The 19,914-nt window shown below is 41.1% G+C and overlaps 1 protein-coding gene across 2 annotated transcripts in view; it reads right to left on the reverse strand.

Annotated features, from left to right (window-relative positions):
- The window catches only part of THRAP3 (thyroid hormone receptor associated protein 3), a 50,924-nt gene that overhangs the window by 5,885 nt on the left and 25,125 nt on the right, over positions 1 to 19,914 (reverse strand). For both annotated transcript variants that reach the window (XM_082248468.1, XM_082248469.1), the window contains exons 4-8: positions 19,545 to 19,717; positions 10,742 to 10,853; positions 10,100 to 10,184; positions 6,983 to 7,161; positions 3,559 to 3,748 (exon numbers count right to left, since the gene is read on the reverse strand). In XM_082248468.1, the coding sequence (XP_082104594.1) occupies positions 3,559 to 3,748; positions 6,983 to 7,161; positions 10,100 to 10,184; positions 10,742 to 10,853; positions 19,545 to 19,717 (739 nt within the window). The remainder of the gene's footprint in view (positions 1 to 3,558; positions 3,749 to 6,982; positions 7,162 to 10,099; positions 10,185 to 10,741; positions 10,854 to 19,544; positions 19,718 to 19,914) is intronic.

Here is a 19,914-nt window from a genome sequence, read left to right on the forward strand (position 1 = left end):
GTGCACAAACAGGGATAACCACAGCACCTTGAGAGGATTGTGAAGCAAAGGCCATTCAAAAACTTGGGGGAGATACACAAGGTGTGGAGTACGGCTGGTGTGAGTACTTCAAGATCCACCAAACACATGTATCCAGGAGATGGGCTACAACTGTCGCATTCCTTGAGTCAAGCCACTCCTGATCCAAAGACGTCGGAAGCGTCTTACTTTGGCAAAGGAGAAAAAGGTCTGGACTGTTGCTCAGTGGTCCAAAGTCCTCTTTTCAGATGAAAGTAAATTTTGCATTTAATTTGGAAATTAAGATTCGAGTCTGGAGGAAGAGTGGAGAGGCACATTATCCAAGTTGCAAGAGGTACAATATGAAGTTTCCACAGTCAGTGATGATACGGGGAGACATGTCATCTGCTAGTGTTGGTCCACTTTTTTTATCAAGTCCAAAGTCAGCGCAGCCCTCTACCAGGCAATTCTAGAGCACTTCATGCTGCCCTCTGCTGACCAGTTTTGTGGAGATGCAGATTTAATTTTTCTGCAGGACTTGGCACCTGCCAACGCTGCCAAAAGTACCAATACCTGGTTTAATGATCATGGTATCACTGTGCTTGCTTGGCCAGCAAACTTGCCTGACCTAAACCCTATAGAGAATCTGTGGGGTATTGTCAAGAGGAAGACAGACACCAGACCCAACAATGCAGATGAGCTGAAGGCTGCTATCAAAGCAACCTTTGTTTCTATAACACCTCAACAGTGCCACAGGTTGTTCACCTCCATGCCACGCCACACTGATGCAGTAATGCATGCAAAAGGAGCCTCTACCAAGCATTGAGTGCATACTATTACTTGACATACTTTTCAGTAAGCGAAAATTTCTGTATTAAAAATTCTTTTTTTTTTTTTTTTAAATTGGTCTTCCCTGCGATACTACATTTTGGGTTTTGACTAGCTGCAAGCCATAATCAAAACTAAAAGAATAGCTTGAGATAAAATCACTGTGTGTAATGAATCTATATCATATGAGTTTCCCTTTTTGAATTAAAGACCTAATTTTTTTGAGTTGCACCTGTACGTTGGGTCCCCCTTAGGAGACTTATGATTTTGAATATTGGCCAGGTTGTTTTGTTACCTGTCAGCCATTTGTATACTTCCAGTTGTATGGTTTCTATCGCTGTTGTCTATACGGCTTGTTGGATGCTGCACTGCCTTTTTTTTTTATGGAGGGTACTAACACTTTTATAAACATGGTTCTGTCCCAACTTTTTATAAAACATACTGCTGCCATTAAATTCAAAAGTACCTTTTTTTTTATATGGTACTGATACATTTTCTAAATAATTGATATATTTTCAATTCTGAAAAAAATATGCGTTTATGAGAATTTGCAAATCATTGGATTTTGTTTTTACAGGTCCAAACTTTTTTGGAATTGGGCGTGTATTTTGAAAGCCCAACACAGCAGAACAACCAGACGCGTGCATTGTGGTTAGGTGGGCAAAATAAAGGATTTGTATGGTTCCACTCACTAGCCTATAAGGAGTAATAAAGCTTTTATTTTTGGGTCTGTGACTGAAGACCTGCAAATACTTCTGTTTTAGGCCTTGCTGTGTTCCACAATAAGCTGGGGGATATTTGGTTCTATTTAGTGCACATGACCATACAGTGTCTGCTTGTACTTTTTGTTGGTCCATAAGCCCCGCTCCACAAAAGCCAATGTTTCCAGATACTGCTGTATCAATTGAACTAGCCCAAAACAACTCAATGTGCAGTTGGCCACAAAACAGCATAAAGTAACAGTTTGTATGAAAAGAATAACCTGCAACTGTGATGAAATTGAGACGTTCACTTCAAGAACAGCACCTTATAGTTCACAATAGCAATGATAACCGCTATCTGCATTTAGATCACTCTTCAGAGAGAGCATGTGACAGCTAATGAGGTACATGTGTTGTGTATTTGGGGGGTGTCAAAAGTGCAGCCTAATTACAAGGTCTTGCCCACCCCCCCAACCCCTACATGCCCTTAAGTTCCAATAACAATGTTACTCATTTCCCTAACAACTGATGTTTCCAGATTGGAACATTTAAAATCGGAAAATCCGGAAAATATCTTGGTGCAAGGAACATTAAGGTCTTCCCATTTTTTTTCCTGCGGTTTTAGTTTAAGCAGTGGGTTAAACAAAAAAAAAAAAAAAAAAAACTTCTAAACACAGATCTCTCTCGCTGTGATATTGCATTCTGACAGTGGGGACTCGACTCACACCCATACCAAAATACACATATCAGCACTGCTGCAGCCATTGGCTGCATGCGCCGATCGAAAGCTGCGTGCTGCTTGCGGATCCCCATACCCAGCTGTTTTGAGCGGCCCAGTGATCATGTAATCACAATACCAACAAAGCTGTTATGAATGAATGTCATTCAACACGGCTTTCCTTTCTATACAGTGATGCTAGGATTTGCCCACAGCTATCACATGGTACCTTGGCTAATCACAGCAGCCTTGATTAGCTGTAGCCAACCACAGATCACTAGTAATCACAGCTGTTATGAATATAACCCATTCATTACAATTCAAAACATTGTACAATGATCATCATTGTCACAGCAAAGTGTTAAAAGAAAAAACTAAATCCCTAATCACACTCCCCCCCCCCCCTCCCAGAGTGATAAAGTGTTACTATGGTAAAAGGTTTTCAACACACATACTGTCATCAGTCCGTATCCCTGATCACCGCCACACCAGTCGTATGACGACGCTATTTTGCGCTGATGACCATATGTAAAAAAATTACATTTCAATAAAAAAAAAAAAAAAGAAGACAATATGTCAACTTAAAAAAACCCACCATGCCGCTCACTAAACATCTCAGACTAACTTTCCAAAAAGGGGTCATTTTCTTTTTTTTTGGGGGGGGGGGGGGGGGGGTTATTTGTAAGATCCTGGCTTTTTAGGAGCCTCAAGAAAAGAGATCGGCTATCAGTATATCAGAAGTGAACAATTTTCAAAATCTATACACCATAGTTTGTAGATGCTATAACTTTCACACAAAACCATATATACACCTGGGATTTTTTTTGTTTTTTTTTACCAAAGAAATGTAGCAGAATACATTAGGCCTAAATTCATAAAGGCATTTGATGTTTTGATTATTTTATTGGATAGGTTTTTAACAGAAAGTAGAAAATATCAGTTTTCTTCAAAATGTTTGGTCTTCGTTGCAATTAAAAAAAAAATAAAATAAACCCATTGGTGATCAAATGTCACCAAAAGAAAGCTCTATTTGTGTAAATTGTTTTATAAATTTAATTTGCGTACACTGTTGCATGACCGAGCAATTGCCAGTTAAAGTAGCACAGTGCCGAATAGCAAAAAAATGGCCTGGTCACTAAGGGGGTAAAACCTTCCGGAGCTCAAAGTGGTTAAGAAATGCTATTAAAAATTGTAGCAGAATACAAACTAAATAACTCTATAAAAAAAATCAAGAGCTATTATATTTATGCAGAATTCTGCATTTTCTAGTGCAGTCTAGTTATTCCACTGCTCCGGATGCTATTAGCAGCTTACAAAAGTTCCTCTTGCTCGTCCTCTGTCACTGCTTCCTTGGAAATCCTTGTTTCCTAAACGTGCAGAGCTCTCCTCTTTTTCTTCGCTTTCAGTAGGAAATTCTTCTGTTGCCGGTGGTGCTCGCATGGAATGGGAGGAACGCGAGGAAGAAGAGGAAGAGCGAGAACGCTCGCGCACTTTCCTGTGCTTCCTGTAAAAAAAAAAAAAAAAAAAGTCCATTAGCTGTCCATGAAACTGAAATTGATAGGATTTTCAACAAGTATCCAACAGCATGATTACTATTGTGTGTTAAAGACAGTTCAATAGCTTTTCACTCATGGCATACTTCTAAACAAGTACAACAGTTTTCATCATAGGGACTGCTAATCCAGTCACCACCACCGCCATACACAAGTCGCATGGGAAAATAATTTGTCATAAATTATATGAATCATACATGTGGATAGCTCCTATACTGTTTACATAAAGCCAACCGGTGACTACGTGATCTGATCAATCAACAGCTATAGGTCTCTAGAATTATGGCCTATAATAATATCGTTTGGATAAAAGTGCATAAACTTAAATCAGTATTAAACCCAAAAGCAAACATTTAATATATTGCAGCTTACCAATTCTCAGGATGTGATTGCGGTATTCGTTTTCTTTTTTAGGCTCTTTCCTTTGTTATCACCTGGTGATCCAGGCAGGATTTCTGCTGTTTTTCAAAAGAAAAAGCGTTCCAGCAGAATGTATCACCCACCATTTAACACTGGCAGGAGTGCTTAAAATGATTAGCTTAAGTATTCATGTAAACCCTTTAACCCAAAAGATAAAAAAACAGATTATCGCGTGTGATCTAGATTTTTGGCGTCAATTTGCTAGAGTATTAAAATCTACTAGTACACTTTCTTTCCCTGCAAGACCGACAATGCTGCTGTCCAAAGGTTTCCCCTGTGCTTCTTCATCCAGAGAGGGCACTCTAATATAGGTGGTGAGTTACTGGAAAGATCACCAGGTGAAAACAAAAAAGAAAAGCCTAAAGGGGAAAAAAAAAAAAAATGATGGTGCCACCACATCTGACTGGTAAGCTGCAATATAGTACATTCGTTTTTGGGCTTATTACTGCTTAAGCACTTGCTAACCACCTAACGTACTAAAATACTGCGACACATCATTTACCTGTACGTCATTTCGTGCAGGGGCTCCAGGGGACGCGTGCACGCTGATTGGCTACAGGGGAATCCAATCAGCAGGTCCAGGGGACATGATGTGCGCAGGCAACTCTCAATCGTTCCCGACACACAGAATGGCGCTCTGCCTATGTAAACAAGGCAGATCCCCGTTCTGACATGGAAGACGACCAAAATCTTGTGCTCCTGCTAAGCAGGAACACAGATATCTGTCTTCCCCCAGTCAGAGCAACCCCCACACAGTTACAAAGTACCCCCAGGGAACATATTTAACCCTTTAATCGCCCGTTAACCTCTTCCCTGCCAGTGTCGTTAGTACAGTAACCGCACTTTTTTTTTAGCACTTATCACTGTAATAATGTCCCTGAACCCCCCCAAAAAAAGTGTCAAAAGTGTCAGATGGGTGTCCAACTTGTCCGTCGCAATCACACTATAAGTTGCTGACCGCTGCCATTACTAGTAAAAAAAAAAAATAATAAATTCAATAAAAACATCCCATCTTTTGTAGACGCTATAACTTGTGTGCAAACCAATACACGCTTACTGGGATTTTTTTATTTTCTTCTTCTTCCAAAAACATGTAGCAGAATACATATTGGTCTAAATTTATGAAGAAATCTGATTTACTTTTTTTTTTTTATTGGATAGGTTTTAAAATGGGAAAGTAAAAAATAGTTTTTGCTTTTTTTTTTTTTCAAAAAACTTACGCTATCTGTTTAGAACGCAAAAAATTCAAAACCGCAGAGGTACTCAATTTCCACCAACCGAAAGCGCTATTTGTGCCATAGAGTGCCATATCGCAAAGAAAATGGCCTGGTCATTAAGGGGGTGAAACCTTCTGGGGTTGAAGTGGTTAAAGGTTATCTGGCATGTAGTCACTGTACCTGTAACATGCAGTGGTCACAAATGATTATTTTGGGAACATTGTACTATAAGCTTGAACGACCACATCAAAGGAGCAACTAGTTTCTTTGGTGTGGTTCTCTTTAAGGTTTATGCACACCACCATACACACAATGTATTTACTGTAGTCAACGTGGTGACCATAGATGCCCAAATTAACACAGCAACCACATTCTAGGACATCCACTGTTTGTACTTTGTAGAACATTCCCCGAAAACTATTTGCCAAATAAATCAATTGTCTCTTCTATTCTCTGTTACAGAAACTGCCTGTTACTACTTTCAAACCAGGTTCATGGTACAGAACAGCTCTAAAGTATACTCTTGGGGAAAAAACTGAAACAGGTTTTTGCATCATAAACACGAGAAAACATACTGAAAGTGCTTTCTGTACCATTAACACCCCTGCAACAGAGATTGCATCAGAACATAATTACAATCATTGACATTAAATTTGTTCCCAAGACACTTCTGCAATATATAAAGCATCAATGCTATTTAACATACCTTGATAGTTTAGGGAATTTAGGGAATTGAGCATTTATACCAAACATTTTCTGCCACACCTTTCATTATTTTCTTACTTCAGAAAAAAAATATTGTTGCAGCAACTAAATTCTTCTGAAAAGTTGTCAAATAGAATGGTCAATTCACATTTATCCATTCAGAGGAGCTGCTGTTACAGCAACACAAACAAGCATTCGTGCAATGCCGTACGCTTTCACGGGCACCCCAAGGTCTTAAAGCGGTTGTAAACCCAAAGAACAAAAAAAAAAAAACCTGCAAGACAAAGGCATAATGAGCTAGTATGCATCGCATACTAGCCCATTATGTGTAACTTACCTTAGAACGAAGCCCCGACACGGACCCCCGGACATCGCTGCGGGCGCTGCCATGATCCCTCGCCGTCTCTTCCGGGTTCGGCGGCTCCGGCGCGGTGATTGGCTGGAAGAGATGGCTCCGGCGCGATGATTGGCTGGAGCCGCGATGACGTCACTCCCGCGCATGCGCGCGGGAGTGATTTTCCGGCAAGCTCCCGGCAAATAGATTGAAGGTCCCCCCGGACCTTCAGAGCGCATGCGCCGCTCGTTCGAGCGGCTGCATGCACTGTAAATATCTCCTAAACCATGCCGGTTTAGGAGATATTATTTGTACCTACAGGTAAGCCTTATTATAGGCTTACCTGTAGGTAAAAGTGTCAAAAAGCGGGATACAACCGCTTTAAGAAACATACCTCTGAGTCGAATACATTTCAGTACATGCAGCACCATCCTGACATGGTGGCAGACCATCATGAAGAACAAAGCAAGCAGAATTTCTGAAATTCATGAACTTTTAGTCTTACGTACTTATGTTTCTTTGAGGACTTCCTCGACTTCTCTGGTTTTTCAGGTGACCTCTCCCTGGACCGACTTGAATCTCGAGAGTCTCCCGAGTCCCTCGAATGGTCACGCTTGTCCTTATGTTTTTTGCGGCGCTCAATATCCTGCCGCAGATCAGAAGGCTCCTCTCTGTATTTTCCTTCCCCCTGGAGTGGCAAAGAAGCAAATTAAACTGTGCCTAAAGAAACTAAAGCACATACACTAAAAAAAAAAAAAAAAAAAAAAAGTGTGTGTGTGTATTGGGGTGGGGTCTTCAAAAAAAAAAAAAAAAAAACTCTGCACACACATATACATATATATTATATACATATATATATATATATATATATATATATATATATATATATATATATATATTTAAGAATAAAAAGAAAGAATGTTGAAACTATTTGAACACACACACTATATATATTATAAATTACATTAGTCACAACAGTGACAATTTGAGAAATAAATGTCTCAAGTATCTCTTCAATTTAATTTTACTACTAAACAGTGCTTGCACCTTAAAATATGCAGTTTAACCCAAACCTAGCTATCTAAAATCAACACATTAAGAATCCATACACACCAGCCTAAAATAAAAGGCTACTTCTACAGAAGTTTTCTGTTTTGTCTGTAGAGTAGCTCAATGTTACTATGTATACATGAACATTAGGACAATTAGGGGCATATTTTATACTTGGCATTTAGAGGGAGTAAAAAAAAAAACCTTCTGGTTTGTATTCTTGATTGGAGCATTCTGGCATAAAAAAAGTTACTCTCCTAATCGCACCTTTTTTTCTACCAATGGAGTTTTTTTTTTTTTTTTAGCCCAGTGTGCATAGAGCCTTACATCTTTTTTTTTTTTTTTTTAAACAGTGGTTTTTATTGAAGTTTCAACATAATACATGCCTTACATCTTTTATTTCTAGTTATACCTAGAATCATATAAAACTTAGTACCAAAAAGTATTTGATCTAACACAACAGACTACAATATTACAAAAATCTGTTATACATTTCAATACCATTGCTGTATTATAGTGGATATAGAACCTTTTAGCAGTCGGTTTCTAGATGCACTTATCATATACATCACTAACGACCATATCAAATTTCAGCAGTTGTTTGTGCAATAAAAGTTATGATAGATATAAAAAAAAAAAACACAAACACAACTTTAACCTTTGCAATAGTCTCCAAGATTAAAATTCACTTTCAATGGGATGAATTCTATGACTATTATTGATTTTATATTTTTCCTACTGACCTAACAGAAAGCATCTTTTTGGGGAATGTCCGCATTGGATTAAAACAAAACTGAGGTTTTCAAGTCATAGAATATTAAAAAGTGCAATTAAATAGTTTTCATTGTTGCTGCAGTGGGCAACGCAAGGCATGGCACAACAAATCTGATTAAAAAGACTCCGTTGCAAGCGGTTTTAACAAATCTTGCCATAGGATTATACGTGGGTTTAATGTATTTTAGGCACAATATATAGCTATGTAGACATCCAAAAGGTCGGAGACTACTGCTGGGCACCGCTATCTTGGATGGGAGGTCAGAGGCTTTAGCAGACCCCGAGCTGTCACTCAGGTGACACTATAGTATTCCCCTTTTCCCAACAGGTACATAAAAGTTTATGTAGGCAGGAGGAGGGGTGGAGATGCTAGATCAGCACAGATAAAACATTCTCAGAAAAGAAGGTTATAATATACAAAAAGGGAAGAGGCTTATTAAGTTGGTGACAGGGTCTCTTTAAGGCTAATGATCTGCAGCTATCCATTATATATAAAATATATATATATATTATATAAAAATAAAACAATCAGAACCATATTAGGTACTAAGCAGGCTGTGGTATTACAATGCAAACAGCTATAAATGCCAGCACATACATTCAGATGATTTCTAGATTCCCAGGTGCCCTGAATTTCTGGGCGAGCAGTGTTAGGTACTGACCCCTTATCAGGTCGATTAACCCATTACAATAGATGCAGCCTTACAAACCATTAGATACCTCCAGTAAAGGGGCTGGCTAGCTCTTGAAACAAAAGTAAGATGCTGATATTATAGCAGCCTGGGTTTTCGGCATCATTAGAAGCTGGGGGAGTTACCCATTTGTGTGCACAGGTGCTGGTTGCCTGCATTCGAAGGCAAGCCATAAATGGTTACAATCACGGCTGATTCAGCGGGAACAAGACAAAATTTGAACCATGTATGGGCAGGCTGAATGTACATACGATTATTGCTAGCAGCTGGTATAGTGGCTAGCTAGCAATAATCACTGTCTTCTCCTGGCGGTGACAGCTTCCCCCTGCTGCAAGAACACAATGGCTTGGTGAGAGGGAATCCCCAGTTGGAATTGCGCAAACTTCTTTCCTGCAACCACGGGTTGCAGTGTATAGCCTGCCTAAGGCCACAGCCTGCCTAATACCCCTAAGGTACTAACAATGCTTACATACCTAGAAGTCATAATTAAAAAATCATAAAAAAGCAATCGAAATATGTTGGTAACAGTAAACATAGAAGTGTAATCCTGCCAACAAAAACCCTTTTAATTTCATAGATGTTTTAGAATAATGAACTGCAGTAAGCATTCTCTTTGTATATATGGTGTGCATACCAATTCTTGGCAATGTTTACCAAAGCAAAACAACTAAACAGTGAAGATGGAATTCCCATCTTCCAAGACATGCAATTGGCTTTTATGAACACAGCGAGTCTTGTATACAATAGAGTAAAATACTTACAAGTAGAACCCAAAAATACATTAGGGTCACTTTGCTCATCATTGGAGATTTTGGATCCAAATTTCCTCTTTTTTTTTTTCAAGTTCAATCACAATAGACTTTGGAGTGATTTCATTTTTACAATATCCTAAACCACTTCATAAAGGTTGTTGATATATAGATTTTGTTTTATTAAAAATTTAACATTTTTGCAGTTTTTTTTTTTTAGAAATATTTCACATCCTTAAAAGAAAAACACAAACTTAAGTAGAGAGCAAGAGAGAAGCACGGCTTACAGATAGAAAACACCTACTTAGATCTTTATTTGTTTATTCAATCTATTTAATTTGTTACTAGAGTACTTCCTTACCTTGTGGCTGCCTTCTTTTGTGTGTTTTGCCTCCTCCTGTATAAATCCATGTTTTCTAAAAGCACTGGGAGAAATGTCAATTCTCCTGCAGAAGACATTAAATATTGCATCAGAAACTAAAGCAAATAGGAAGTAGGATTTCATGAAACATACATGCAAAGTGCACAATACAGACACATTCCTGGCTAAGGCACCGTCCAAACAAAAGTTGCCCAGCCAATTGTCACTTGGCTCCAAAGTAAGGTTTCGCAGATGATAAAAAAAAATGCTTTTGGAATCAAAGATGTGTTTTCAACATATTGAATATAGATTGTCCCATTCACATCAATAATTAGTTTCAGTCCATTGAGAATAGATTAGAAGTTAATTTCAGGTCATTGAATAAGGATGCTAAATCTCACTGCTGCTTGCAGCCCACTTAATAGAATAGCCGATCTGCATTGAAGAAGAGTAACGATTCCAATTTCTACCACGTCGTTTTATACAATTAATGCAGAAAGCACAATGTGATCACACTATTCATTCAGTGGAACTATCACCAAGCATTCTTAGATGTCCATGTAGCGCGAGTCAAACATGAAGTGAGGCGAGACTAAGCTCCCCTTCTTTAGGGAATGGGCAGGAAAGGACAATGAAATGCACCTGTGAATTTCTGGACTCTTTCGAGATTTTGAAGGCTCCGGCTCTTTTGTTTTCTTTAGGTAGCTGGAGAAGCGTTCACTCAATGTCACCGTTGTTGGACCAAAATTATGTTCTGGAAAGATAAAAGCATTACTTTGCAATAAAGAAAAACAAATGAGCTGTCCTGTCTGGAAAAAATGCAATTCTTGACTTGTATAAAGAACATAAGTGTGTGTAAGTTACTTTAAGGGGGATCACATACAGTTGTGCTCATAAGTTTACATACCCTGGCAGAACTTATGATTTTTCAGAGGAAATAAATGATAACGCAAACATTGGATTTTTGTTTTCCCATAAAATCCTTTTCTCTGAAGTTCATTGAAGGACGCAGTCTTCTGATCTTAATAGCAGTAGAGTTATGCTGCCCCTACAGGAGTAGAAAACACGGGGCAGAAAAAAGCTCTGGCTACGCCTATGGGCAGTCCCAGGGGGTATACCCTCTCTCCCTGCTATAGGATGTCAGTTTTGTATCAAAGCAGTGTCAGAAAAGAATATCAACCCAACTCAAAATAGAGGGGTGGGTATTGCGTCTTGTCAATGAACTTCAGAGAAAAGGATTTTACGGTAAGGAAAAAAAAAAAAAAAAAAAAAAACAGAATTTTTGTAAAATCTTACCGTAAAATTCCTGAGTCCTCTGACAGTCGCCGCCCACTCATTCAGTCTTCACCAATGGGTATTGACCTCTTATCCATTAGGAGCAAGCTAGGCATAAGACTAGTTAAAAAACAAAGTGATTTACATAGGACACACCTATGGGGGCTGTCCCACTGGTCCAATACCCCCCTGCTATCAGCCATCCCAACTCAGTTTGGTAGCAAGCAGTTAAAGTCCAAAGAACCCCAAATAGAGGAGCGGGGGCAGCGACTGTCCGAGGACTCAGAGAAAGGAATTTTACGGTAAGTGTTTACAAAAATTCAGTTTTCTCTTACGTCCTCCGACAGTCGCCGCCCACTCATTCAGTCTTCACCAATGGGATGTCCCAAAGCAGAGTAGACATGAGGGGTGGGAAACGCAACCGCCAGAAAGGCAACGCAGCACCCACCGCAGAGAAAAGAACCTTACGAAAGCATAAAGGTATCCTCTGGGCAACAGAAAAGCTCAACTGGAGCAACAACCCAGGAAAGCAAATAAACAAGGGGGAAAACAACCCCAACAGCCAGGCCCCTGCAAAACTAGGGTCCCCTTAAGGCACTGCCGCACAAAGAACTTTGCGGCCGAAGGAGGCATCTGCCGATGCCAGAACATCAAGTTTGTAGAACTTTGAAAAGGTGTGCACAGACTTGCACACCTGGACCACCGAAGCCTGATGTCGGAAGGCCCACGACGCACTCACCGCTCTGGTAGAGTGCGCCTTGACAGGGAAGGGCCGTACCCATTCCTTAATCGAATAGGCCTGCACAATCGTCTGTCTAATCCATTTTAAAATGGTCGCCACGGACGCAACCATAACCTTCCGAGGTCCCTCAGGAAGGACAAAAAGAGAATCTGACTTCCGAAAGGATTCAGTGGACGACAGGTAAACCCTGATCGCCCGGACAACATCCAAGGAATGTAAGGCAAACTCCTTAGGATGTTTAGGATTCGCACAAAGCGAAGGCAAAACAATGTCCTCATTAAGATGAAAATCAGAAACCACCTTTGGAAGGAAGGACTGAGTTGGGATGGCTGATAGCAGGGGGGTATTGGACCAGTGGGACAGCCCCCATAGGTGTGTCTATGTAAATCACTTTGTTTTTTAACAGACGCAGTCTTCTGATCTTCATCTCAGTAGGGACATCCCAAAGGAGTGCCATAAAGTGAGGGGTGGGAACAGAAGAAAAATAAGTCCCCAAAACGAAACGATAGCCAACCAGGCAACATAGGACTCATCAGAACAAGATGACACCCACCTGAAAAAAAGACGTAAACACCCTCAAGGGAGACTAAGAAACCACCTTAAACCGCAGCCTGCAAAACTTTGCTGCCAAAAGAGGCATCTGCAGATGCCAGCACATCCACCTCATAAAATTTTGTGAAGGTATGAACAGACAAACAGGTAGCCGCCTCGCAATAGATAAAAAAGAAAAAGATATTCGTGCACAGTCCCACAAATAAATGTATCAAATAGGCCGCCAGCACCAATGGATAAGACTGTGATCCAAAAAGGCAAAAACAAGAGGGGTGCAGCGCCAGAAACAAATGATATTCAATTGTCCAAATTAAGTAATGCAGATGGTAATGAATCCACTCACATTCCGTAAGGAGATAGGAAAGATCCCACGCCAAAGAGGGATGTTACAGAAAACAGTCCACCACAGTGCTCTGGGTAGATGAGCAGCTTACCATAAATATTTGACCCTTAAAATATAGAGTGGTCAAAAAAGCAGATGTGGTGACAAATTTTTCCTTTAGACAGGCAGCAATGGAAACAGCAATAGGCCAGGTTCTCCACTTCTAACATCAGAGCGATCCCAAAACACAAAAGGAAAAAACTCAAATCGTGTAGTAGTACAAACTTTATTAAGTAAAAAAGCATAGCAACACTCACATGCTAGTTAGCGAGACCGAGCACGGGTATGGCAAGATGGCCGCGGCATGTGCGTGTTTGCATCATAACCTAGGCCGCCTTGCAAAGCTGAAGCACACAGATGCCTGATGGCAAAAAGCCCAGGAAGCACTAAGCGCCCGAGTAGAATGCACCTCAACAGGGAAAGGAGGAACCTGACCCTTAATTGAATAAGCCGACACCACTGTGTCTGATCCATCTGTAAATAGTCACAGCAGACGCAGGCAGCCCTTTCTTTGTGCCATCCGATTCAATGATTCCTATCAGAAAACCACCACAAAATGGCGCCGGATGTACCAAGATGGCCGCTGATTCATGCAGAGCACATGGGCTGCAAGAAAATGGTGGCCCCACACGGCCTGCGGAGCTACTGAAGACCCTCATGGGGACCCCCACCCTCCTGACGGGATCGATTGGAAGGTGGGCCCTGGAGTGACAGGTAGAACCCCCCCCGCCACGATCATTCATTTGTAGCCAGCGGCGTAACCCCTCTCCCCCACCTGCGGCCTAAAGCATGGTCCCAGCCCCCGGGAGTAGTCACAAAAGTCCTAATAGCGCCTATTGAGGGGGGGCAGTTAGGTGGGGGGTACGCAACAAGACAGAAGGGAACACGAGGTTGTGAGGGTCCGACTGTCCTAGGGAAGGGTCCGCGTCCACCCCAAAACCCACAAGAGGAGGGGGGGGGCATTTACTCACCATACCAAGAAGAGGCGGGCTCCATCTCCGGACAGAACCCCTCTCCGCCGAAGTGGGAGGCGGTCGGCCAAATAGGAACGCTGCGACTCGGGCCTAGACCTGGTCATATGTGACCTGGTGAGACGTTTAACTCGCGGGGCCAGTCCCCGTCCAGTGGGACTATGTCGCAGCCGACCCACCACGGAGCTAAGGTCTGCACAAGCTCATTAGCTGGCTGGGGTGACCACTATATCTACTAGATCTATATATCCAGCCCGTCGCCAAGATCCAGCATAGTTGCTTGTAGATCTCACAGGAAAAAAAAATCCAGAGAAATAGCTAACTAGAAAAAGAAAAAAAGAAAAAAAAAAAAAAAAAAAAAAAAAAAAAAAAAAAAACTTGCCAGGACCAGAGATCCCAGCAAGTAACTGGGTCCTTACTCCTGACTAGGCAGATAAAAACTGACATCCTATAGCAGGGAGAGAGAGAGAGGGTACACCCCCTGGGACTGCCCATAGGCGTAGCTAGAACTTTTTTCTGCCTAGTGTCCTACTCTTGGAGGGGGAAGCATAACCCTGATATCAGAAGACTGTGTCCGTCAATGAACGATGGAGGAAAAAAAACTTTTCTTTCACTCATGGTTTATGTTTGGCTGAAGCCATTTATTATCAATCAATGGTGTTTACTTTTTTTTTTTTTAAATCATAATGAGAACAGAAACTACCCAAATGACCCTGATCAAAAGTTTACATACCCTGGTGATTTTGGCCTGATAACATGCAAGTTGACACAAAGGGGTTTAAATAGCTTTTAAAGGTAAACATTCTCACGTGTGATCTGTTTGCTTGTAATTAGTGTGTGTATAAAAGGTCAATGAGTTTCTGGACTCCTGACAGACCCTTGCATCTTTCATCCGGGGCTGCACTGACGTTTCTGAATTCAGAGTCATGGGGAAAGCAAAAGAATAGTCAAAGGATCTGCGGGAAAAAGGTAGTTGAACTGTATAAAACAGGAAAGGGATATAAAAATATATTGAGAATTGAGAATGCCAATCAGCAGTGTTCAAACTCTAATCAAGAAGTGGAAAATGAGGGGTTCTGTTGAAACCAAACCACGATCAGTTAGACCAACTAAAATATCAGCCACAACTGCCAGGGAAATATTTTGGGATGCAAAGAAAAACCCACAAATAACTTCAGGTGAAATACAGGACTCTCTGAAAACATGTGATGTGGCTGTATCAAGATGTACAATAAGGCACTTGAAGAAAGATGGGCTGCATGGTTGAGTCACCAGCAGAAAGCCCTTACTACGCAAATGCCACAAAGTATCCTTCTTACAATACACCAAACAGCAAAGAGACAAGTCTCAAACCTTCTGGCACAAGTCATTTGGAGTGATGAGATCAAAATTCAGCTTTTTGGCCACAACCATAAATGCTACATTTGGAGAGGAGTCAACAAGGCCTATGATGAAAGGTACACCATTCCTACTGTGAAACACGCAGGTGGATTGCTGATGTTTTGGGGATGTGTGAGCTACAAAAAGGCACATGAAATTTAGTCAGAATTGATGGCAAGATGAATGCAGTATGTTATCAAAAAATACTGGATGAAAATTTGCATTCATCAGCCCGGAAGCTGTGCATGGGACATACTTGGACATTCCAACAGGACAATGATCCTAAAACACAAGGCCAAGTCGACCTGTCATTGGCTACAGCAGAATAAAGTAAAGGTTCTGGAGTGGCCATCTCAGTCTCCTGACCTCAATATCATTGGACCACTCTGGGGAGATCTCAAAACAGCGGATAGGAAGACTCCAGACAGATATTTGCTATGCCCATGTCACATTTACCAAATGTGAGTGCTTTTATACTTTTAACCTAATACTCAGAGCCTACTGCACTTAGAGGCGCCTTGTCTTTTTATCTTTATTACTTTCAGAGCAGCTTCTCCTCTCCAGTGCTGCCGAAATGCAGTGTCTCACCTAAAGCCTGCTGTATTCCACAGAAGCACCCATACAACAAACCCCTTTTTCAGTCAAACACTAACCATGAGTGAAAGAAAAGTTTGTGTAAAAATTCATAGTCTCTGAAAAATGGCCAAGAAATCAAATTCCGCCAGGGTATGTAAACTTATGAGCACAACTGCATCTTCCCTTTTCAGGTTTACGAAAGGACTGAAAGTATCACATGACATCAAATAAATGATCTTCTGCATTGAAAGTAATAGTTATGGTGAATTTAAAATAGATTTTTTTTCTCTTCCATACATGAGAGAAATATATATATATATATATATATATATATATATATATATATATATATATATATATATATATATATATATGAGAGAGAGAAAAAAATGTATGTATGTATGTAATATATATATATATATATATATATATACACATATATACACACACACACACATTTTTTATTATATATCTATCCATTGCTCAAAAAATTAAAGGAACGCTTTGAAAACACATCAGACCTCAATAGGGAAAAATATCATGCTGGATATCTATACTGATATGGACTGGGTAACGTCTTAGGAACGAAAGGATGCCACATCGTTTGATGGAAATGAAAATGATCAACCTACAGAGGGCTGAAATCAAGAGACACCTCAAAATCAAAGTGTAAAAAATTATGCAGCAGGCTAGTCCATTTTGCTAAAATTTCTAAGTGCAGCAACTCAAAATGGTAGCAAGTAGTTTGTATGTATGCCTGACCACGTCGGGGCATGCTCCTAACGAGATGACAGATGATGTCCTGGGGTATTTACTCTCAGCTGTGGACCAGGGCTTTAGGGAGCCCCTGAACAAACTAAGGTGCAACCTGGCGGCGTCGGATGGACTGAAAAATAATGTCCCAGAGGTGTTCTATTGGATCTGGGTCAGGTGAGCATGAGGGGTCATTCAATGGTATCAATTCCTTCATCCTCCAGGAACTGGCTGCATATTCTCGCCACAGGAGGCCAGGGATCCCAATACCCAATGGCAGGCAGGATGCCATTGTCTAGCCTGTAGAGGTCTGTGCGTCCCTTCATGGATATGCCTCCCCGGACCATCCCTGACCTACCACTAAACCGGTCATGCTGAATGATGTTACAGGTAGCATAACATTCTCCACAGCTTCTCCAGATCCTTTCACGTCTGTCACGTGCTCAGGATGAACCTACTCACACCAGTGGCAGACCTGCCAATTCTGGCGTTCAGTGGCAAATGCCAAATCGAGCTCCACGGTGCCAGGCAGTGAGCACAGGGCCCACTAGATGTCAGGCCCTCAGGCCACCCTCATTAAGTCTGTTTCTGATGGTTTGGTCAAGGACATGCACACCGGTGGCCTGCTGGAGGTCATTTTGTGGGGCTCCGACAGTGCTCATCCTCAACCCATCAGCAAGATTGGTATCTGCTCATTTGGCTAAGGACCTTTACAGCCCTGTCCAGCTCTCCTAGAGTAACTGCCTGTTCTTCTGGAATCCCCTCCATGCTCTTGAGACTGTGCTGACACAGCAAATCTTCTGGCAATGGCACGTATTGATGTGCCATCCTGGAGGAGTTGGACTCCCTGTGCAACTTTTATAGGGTCCAGGTATCGCCTCATGCTACCAGCAGTGACAATGCCAAATGCAAAACTAGTGAAAGACAGTCAGAAAAGAGTAGGGAGAAAAAGGTTAGTGGCCTCCGCCTGTAAAACCATTCCTGTTTTGGAGGATGTCTCATTGTTGCCCATGTAGTGTACCCTGTTAAATTTCATTACCACCAAGCAGCTGAAACTGATTAACAACCCCCTCTGCTACTTAACTCACCAGATCAATATTCCAGGAGTTTAACTGACTTGATGCTATACTCTGATTAAAAGTGTTCCTTTTATTTTTTTGAGCAGTGTATCTGTTCAGGTGGATTTTTTGCACAATACGATAGATAACAAAATGTACATACTGCTACATTTGGATCTAGGATGAAGGGAGTATGGTCTGAAGCCTGGAAGCAAGGAGTTTGGTTAGTATTTTAAGATCCTTGACTAATGCTATGGGCCTATAGGAAGCACACAATTTTGGATCTTTAGTGGGCTTATGAAAAATGATATGGGCCTCTGCCATCGAGGGAGGAAAAGCACCATTCTCTAGGCATTGGGTATACAATGTGGCCAGCAGTTGGGCCAATAGATCTGCATGGGCACATACTGCTACATTTAAAGAAATGGAAGAATTTTTTTTAACCAATCATTTGTGTATTAAAACTGTTCAAGTCTAAGGCTAGGCGTGCAGTGTTTGCACAGGCACAGCAGCTCAATCATTTGGATGGGCAGCTGTACCTGCGTTTCCTACAGAAAAGATTGCATAGGTTTTTTTTTTTTTAACGCAGCTGCACAGAAACCACATGGTGCTTCCACCATATATTTCTGCATGTAAAACCCCCCCTGCGTTCTTTAGTGCATGGGGGTGCCATTAAAAAAAAAAAAAAAAAAGAAGAAGACGTTCCATTTTTTCAAAAAGGAAAAACAATCACTCTCACCTAAGTGGATGCAGCATCTGTCCCCTGTCGCTTTTCAGACTGAGAACGGAGCAATCAAAGACTGCTTATCACTGAGTTCTCAGTGAGTGGTGACTCAAGTCACTGCTCTTAGCTCTCACTAGAGGTATCGCTCTCACTCACTAGAGCACCAGGCTGTGCAGAGAGAGAGCAGCTGGCTCAGGCTCTCAGTGGGGCACTGAGAGGCTAAGCCAGCTGCCGGTTTTGGGATCCTTACAGAGCCTGGACTGGCTTTGTGATATCAAGTCGACATCGGACTTTAGCCCGCTGTCGGATGAATCTGGATCACAGGACTGCACAACTTAGTGTACTCTTTTAAACGACAGGAGAAGTATGGCCAAAAAATCTTTGGCGGTATTTCTCCTTTAAGAGTTGACACACTCACGCATTTTCTTAAAGCAGAGTGTTTTTCGTGCAGCTGCATGCAAGTTACACACACACTCCCACACATATGTGAACCTAGCCTATAGGTACTTTCGATGCACTAAACCCCACCAATCATGAATGTTGCCTCGATTGCCATACACATGCACTCACGCAAGGAAACCACTATACGGGGTGGTCAGGGGTCTGTATCTACCTCCACTATATGAAGCTCTGCACCTGTTTAACTACAAAAAATCTGCAGTAGCAAAAATTTGGCCAGTGCACACCTGCTCTGGTTTTGAAAAAGTAAGCAGGGTGCCATGTTTGTTTTTCAAAGAAGCTGACTGCTTTTATTTTGGGGTATGCATCTTATTTTCTGACTAGAGTTTTACTTCCTAAAATTACATAAAATGAACAGACACTGCATTTCAAGATGCATAGCAGGGGCTGAACATGTGACAAGACACGCTCGGGGGAGATCGTGGGGCTGAAAACTTTATTTGCCGTTTTCTGGCATTTAAAGGAAGATAAAAAGGTAATTGCTAAACTGTTAACAGTCTGTGGGGAAAAAATTCTCTGCAGATTAATGCAGGTCATCCTATTCACCATAACATCAACAAAAACACAACTTACCTCTAACATGATGGACAATGGTCACAATATGTTGAGCAAACAGCTCAGATGGACTGCGCTGGGACTGTGCAGATTGGATGTGCTGAAAAATGGACTTAAACTCCTGATCCTTCTTATTGCTGTGGACAAGATCTCGTGACAGCTTCCTCTCATGAGCCATTACTCCACTTGGACTACAAACCAGGGAAGAAAAAAAAAAAAAAATGAGTATTCGTGCAAGTTTATTATATATATTCAATTTATTTAAAGCTATTTTACATAACCTACTCTGAAAGTCTTAGAAAAACTGGAAAAAGTTCAGGAGAAACTGTTTAAAAGGTCAAAGTCACAAAAAAACTTCACTAGGAAAAAAAACATACATTCACTTTTA

Source organism: Pelophylax lessonae (assembly GCF_965119305.1).
Source record: "Pelophylax lessonae genome assembly, chromosome: 2".
NCBI lineage: Eukaryota > Metazoa > Chordata > Amphibia > Anura > Ranidae > Pelophylax > Pelophylax lessonae.